The 6,000-nt window shown below is 41.0% G+C and overlaps 1 protein-coding gene across 4 annotated transcripts in view; it reads left to right on the forward strand.

The window, feature by feature from the left end:
• The window catches only part of LOC112160825 (golgin subfamily B member 1), a 71,458-nt gene extending 68,907 nt beyond the window's left edge, over positions 1-2,551 (forward strand). For 3 of the 4 annotated variants that reach the window (XM_024295649.2, XM_036217232.1, XM_036217229.1), the window contains 6 exons: positions 459-608; positions 705-827; positions 975-1,072; positions 1,150-1,242; positions 1,311-1,425; positions 1,506-2,551. In XM_024295649.2, coding sequence (XP_024151417.2) covers positions 459-608; positions 705-827; positions 975-1,072; positions 1,150-1,242; positions 1,311-1,425; positions 1,506-1,664 — 738 coding nt within the window. In that variant the 3' untranslated portion in view covers positions 1,665-2,551. The remainder of the gene's footprint in view (positions 1-458; positions 609-704; positions 828-974; positions 1,073-1,149; positions 1,243-1,310; positions 1,426-1,505) is intronic. The other variant, XM_036217228.1, reaches the window with a different exon arrangement.
• The last annotated feature ends 3,449 nt before the right edge of the window (positions 2,552-6,000 follow it).

Consider the following 6,000-nt stretch of genomic DNA (forward strand, 5'->3'; position numbering starts at 1 on the left):
TCAATGACGTCATCAACATCACCGGTCCGCTAGCGTTAGCACGGAGCTTCCAGCGCTTGAATAAACATAACAACAGCGGTTTAATAGCTTTAAAAAGGTCACATTACAACATAAAGTCATTACTTACATTTAAATGTAAACTTCTGCGGTTCAGAGAACACCAAAGGGAAGAAAAGAGCTTCTTAGCGCGACAGGGTTTACTCTCGTGATAGCGGACTTTAGACCCTCTGTTCGGAGTGTGAAACTTAAAAAAATAATAATCCTGGACACGACTTTGACTTCAACTGCCACTTCAAATCAAGGGGGAGGGCTAAGGGGAAGGTAGAAGGGGAGTATTTGGATCGGGCCTTAGTAAGGGTTGATGTTTGTTCTGGACTTACAGACTTTAGTTCCAGTTAGAATATGAAAAAGGATCAGACTGGTGGACTCTGAGCCCTGTTGTCATCCTGTCCACGCAGCAGGACGCCGTTGCTTTAAGCTCTCACAGTGAGATGGAAGATGCGGTGAGTCGTCTGGAAGACGAGAGGATGCAGCTCCACAAAGATCTGAAGCGCTGCATTTATGAGGTCCAACAACGGGACCAGTACCTCCAGCAGCTCAGCGTCAGGGTGAGGAGCAGCTCAGGGTTTCCTCTTACTGGTTGTTGGTTTGAAAGGTAGTCATCTGCTTGTGTTTGTGACCCTGCTCCTCTGCACTCCTTACAGCTGCAGCAGGCGGTGGAGGAGAAGGCTTCTGTCTCAGATCAGCTGAAGGCAGTTTCCCAAACCCTGAGGGACACCCAGAACCACTGCCAACGCCTGGAAAACCAGATCCAAGGACGGGCTCAGGTGAAACACCCACACCAGCCGGGGACGTGATGGTCTTCATCATTTTCTCTTCGTTTCTTTTCTCATCAGTTGCTTTCTTGACTCAGAGATGTTCTGCATCTCATGTTCCTCTGCCCCTAGCCAACAGTGATGTTTATCTCTTTCTAGAGTCCGGTTTATGTTGAGGTTGCTCCAGGAGCTCCCCAGGAGAAGAGCAACCACTCCCTGCTCAGCGACTCCTCTGAAGCTAGCCAGCTCAGAGAAAGGTGACCGCAATCTTTATCATCTCTTTACGGGCAGACTTCAGAACAGCAGGAAGTCATGGACATGTTTGTGTGTGAAGGCTTCTGGAGATGGAGCAGAGTCTGGCAGAGGAGAGAGGGAGGAGGGAGACTGCTGAGGAGGCACTGCGCCTCCATGAGGACAGGCTGAAGAGGTGAGGATCTGCTTACCTTGCCCCAGTAATGGAGGGTTGTATTCTAAAAGGTTGTTCTTGTTGGGCAGCACTCTTGCCAGTCTGTCCAGAGATGCTCAGAGGGACTTCAGCATCGAGGTGGAGGGAGAGGACGAGTGGGAAGCTCTCACCATCAACCCCAGCCAGCCTCTGATCGCACAAAAGGTGCCCGACCACCTGTCGGCTCATTCTCTCTGACAGGGGTCAGCTCCGCCCTCACTCATGGTTGGTGTCTGTTGCTGCAGGTTACAGGTGGCATGGTGGCCTGTCGACGCTGGATCAGGGGGAGGAGCCTGTACTTCTCCAGACTGCTGACGAGCCGCGCCCGCTCTCGTTACTTCTTCCTGGCTTACCTGCTCACCATACACCTACTGGTCCTCATGTGCCTCACTGGTGCTTTGTAGCAGGGCGTGTGCACGTGGTATATGCACTGACAATGTCAGGAGGAGGTTCAACAAGAGGAGACGCGCTCCTGCAGGACCACGCCCAGTCGGGAGCTTTGCTGCTGCTCCTGCGTTTGAGGGGTTTTTGTCATTCCTTGAGAACTGAGACTTCATATTTATTATTTGGTTGCATTCATGTTATTTCCCAAAATCTGGTGGAGAAGTCGAGCCTTAAATCCTGTTTCTCCTCTTCTTCTTCCTGGATGAGATGTGTGTGTTTCCAGGAGTTTTGGTTCCGTTTTCTGGAGGTGTTGCAGAGCAGACATGGCTAACACTACAGCTCCACACAGACACCAGCTGCAGCCTCACCTTCACCCTCCTGCCTGATTTCATGAGTTGCACATAATCCAAATGCTGACTTAAACTATGCACTGAAAGCTAAAGGTGTAGAAAGTCATCACCCCCACCTGCACCTCTCTCTCCCTTTAAAGCAGAAAGCCAAAGCTGAATGTTCTGTTGGAAGATCAGTAAAAACTGTAGAATCCTCAGTGTTTCTGCACACTTTGTATGAAGATAATTCTACTCTGCTGACTGTACATTTTCCTCTTGATTGTGTAGTTTCTACCAGATCAGTTACTGTTTTTTTGTTTGTTTTTTTTTTCATAAAACTACATCAATTTACTAACCAGGGAGTAGAAGGATGTTCCAGATGCTGTACAGAGAGAAGAAAAACACTGAATCTATTTATGAGAAAAACTACTGACAGAATGATGTATTTTCTCTACTGCCTCTACAAACAGAAGTTATGCAGCCAATGAGGCTGATCTAGGTGCAATACTGTCAGAGGTGAATATTTCCATGTTTCTTCATCTCAAACATGATGAATAAAGACCATCTGAGTCTCCAGATTTCTCGCTCGTTTTCTTTACACATCTGAGAGAGTTACGGTGACGGTAAAATATTTAGATGTGAACACTCAGGAAATGGCCCTGTTTGAAGGAGTCTGGCATTTATAGAAAGTTTATCAGCTCAGCTTTAAATTAAAATGAAAACATGTTTGAGAACTTTATTGACACCAATATATGAATCATTATTATTCTGAAGGAGATTATTTACTGAGCCAACTTCCGTCCTCAAGTTTTCTTGAAGGACTCTGCAGTTTCTTCTCATAACCTCACCCTGGTGAAAAGTCATTTTACTGAACCAATTATTAAAGTGTTAATACTGATCTGGTCCAAACCGTTCCACCGTTACATTTATCAAAAGTAAAACTACATTAAACTGTCTTTTAGTCTGAAAATGTACGACTTCCCCAAAGAAAACAACTTATCCCCCGCTGTGGGATCAATAACAATTACAGAAGAAATAATATAATTGGAGTAGAACTTTAAAATGCTTCACGGAGCTGAAACTTAAACTAAAAAAAAAAAAAACTTCTTAACGTTTTGTGATCAGTACAGAGCCATTAATTTGGATTTTTCAAATTTACTTTTTTTTGTTGAAACATTTCCTTTGTCTTTTTTTTTTTTGGAGTGGTTTGTTTTGTGGACTTTTGTTTTTAGATTTCTAAAACTTTATGTTACACCCCCTGGAGCCATGCCGCCCTGGGAGCGGGTTGGCCACCATCTATTCCGGAGGCGCTGCTAGCCCGACAACACGCCTCACCAGACAGGTGACAGGGAGACTCCACCTCCAGCTTGGAGCCAAGGAAAGGGAGAGTCAACTGGAGAAGCAGAGGGGTGTGATTGCGATGCTCGCCACTTTCAGCTAAGTACCCCTTCCTTGTCCTTCCTCATACTGAGTTGCTGAAGGAGCAAGGTTTTTTTTAAGCTGCTATGGAAGGAGTGCATTTTTTTATCCCAGGGCTTGTTTCATATTTTGTGCATGCTCTTCTATTGTTTTTACTAAAGCTTTTTAAATTGTTTTTATACTCAGACACCTGGTTTTTCTTTTAGGACTCAAACTCCTCCCAATGGACAGCCATTGACTCAAATGGAGGAAGGACTTTTAAGACTCCACCCCTGGACCAACGGCTTCATTCTCTTTCCCTAACAAGCCCGGTTGTTTGTTTTTAGCCCTGCTCCCGGCTGATCTGGACAGCGATGGTGAAGGTGGCAGCCAAGTAATTGCTCACCTTTGGCACCGCCGCCCTCCTCCTGTTACATAAACATTTGCAAGTCTGTTATGACAACAAACTAGATTCAGGTCAAGACCTCAATGAGGACAACAGGTTTGTCCAGAAATTCTTTGGTTCTGCAAACCGATTGTTTCATCAGGTTGGCTGGTCTCAGACCATGATGTGGGGGTCCTGGGCTGCTGGGGTTACACATGGTGTGAGGCTGGTTGGACGTTAAACCAAATTCTCTGAAACACCATCAGGGACGGCTGATGGTAGAGAAACAAACATTCAATTCCCCAGCATATTCTCTTCATTTAGTCTAAATCCATGATCCTTTAGTTAAATCTCAGAGATGTCCTGTGCAAAAGCTCCAGTGAAGAGACAGAAAAAACATACACATGAAAAAAGAGAATTGACCTTTTAAGAATCCCGTCAGTATTTTGTGGTGTGTTGCTGTTTTTTCTTGTCTGAATGTGGCTCTTCTACCCTTCAATTTTGGCTCTCAGATTTAAGAAAAAAAAAGTTTTTAGTTTTTGAAAACTAACGGTACGGAGCTAAAACATTTTTGTGCGCTGTGTACCACAGAAAATCAAGTGAAAGTCAGAAAGCATAACCAGAATTAGGGCAAGCTGGATTATAAGGTGATTGTCTATTTTTTAACAATATTTCAATGCGTCCTATGGGTTGAGAAATACAGTGAATCACAGTTGGCTCATTTTTTTTTTTTTTTTTTTTAGGTAGACTCGTACTTTTAGCAATTATCTGCCACAAATGGTAAAATAAACTTCTTTTTTTTTAAACACTGCTGACTTTACACTGCCAGCTACTACAGTACATTGGGAGCATTGAGCAAACAGCTAAACGCTGTTTAAAGCAATTTTAGGTAACTAATAAAGGGTAACCTAACTGTTAGATTATTGTATAAATGTACTCAAATTATTTTTCTTTGTTACAGAATATTTAGTTGCTTTTTTCATTTTCACCACTAAGAGGCGCTAGTCCATAAACGTGTATATATATATATATATATATATATATATATATATATATATATATATATATATATATGTGTGTGACATCATTAAGTCGAAGTCGAGCGCCCCTAGATGAAATATTTTCCCTCCTATAGAAATTACAAAGAAAAGATGCACCAATAAATATATCCGAAATCAAATTTCTTGTTCAGTTCCTTCTGCTGCAAAGTTTTTTTGGTATTCAACCATGAAGCGGTTAAACTGGGAAAAAGCAAATACCACTATCTGCAAATACTGCATTCATAATAAATTAAAAGAAGTTTCAAATAAAATATGACATCAAATCTATCCACTCAATGATACATTGAGAAGATTTAGAATGAACAGAGATGAGTCTTGTGTTTTTTGTCACTCAAGTAGAGAGACAATTTTTCGTTTGTTCTTTCTCTGTTTTTACACCAGAAAATTTTGGTGTGATGTTGAAGACTTTATGATAACAAAACTGAATGTTAATATGAGTTCATATTTTTGATTTCATGTTGTAATTGGATTCATATGGTTTATCCAAGAATTTAATTTTTGTTATTCAATTGTTTATTATCTTTGGGAAATTCCATCTTCACTAATGTAAATGGTCAAATTTACAACCATATTTTAATTTATTCTATCTATCTACCTTAAATCATATTATAAAACAATGGAACACATGCAACATTTTAAAGACTTTAAGAACTTTTAATATTTTAAAAGAACTGCATTTTTTTTTTTACTTTATGACTTTAAACATATTGTAACCCCATGGTTTGTTGATGTTGTTGTGCTAGTTGCACTGTACTTAAAGTGTTTTCTGCTACCTATTGTTAAAAAAAATGCAGAACTGAATGTGAATGTAAACATTTGAAAACTGAAAGTTTATGGGGAAAAAAATATTTTCCCACCAGTTTTTCATCTTCTCTTCATTCATTCGTGTTGAATAAATATGCCAGAGCAAAAGAAGCAAAGAAGATTACTCTCCCCCCCATCTTAATGTACAATATTTATTTTCTAAATGTCCTACCTGGTTGTATTTCTACGGAAGAGGATTAGGGCCACTGAAAAAAAGAAGCCCATGAAAAATTCTGAATTTAATCTCAGAATTCTGACTTTACAGTCAAGGTTCTGACTTTAAAGTCAGAATTCTGACTTTTTTCTCAGAATTCTGAGATTAAAGTAAGAATTCTGAGAAAAAAGTCAGGATTCCGAGAAAAAAGTCAGAACTACGGAG

This window comes from Oryzias melastigma, linkage group LG3, assembly GCF_002922805.2.
Source record: "Oryzias melastigma strain HK-1 linkage group LG3, ASM292280v2, whole genome shotgun sequence".
NCBI lineage: Eukaryota > Metazoa > Chordata > Actinopteri > Beloniformes > Adrianichthyidae > Oryzias > Oryzias melastigma.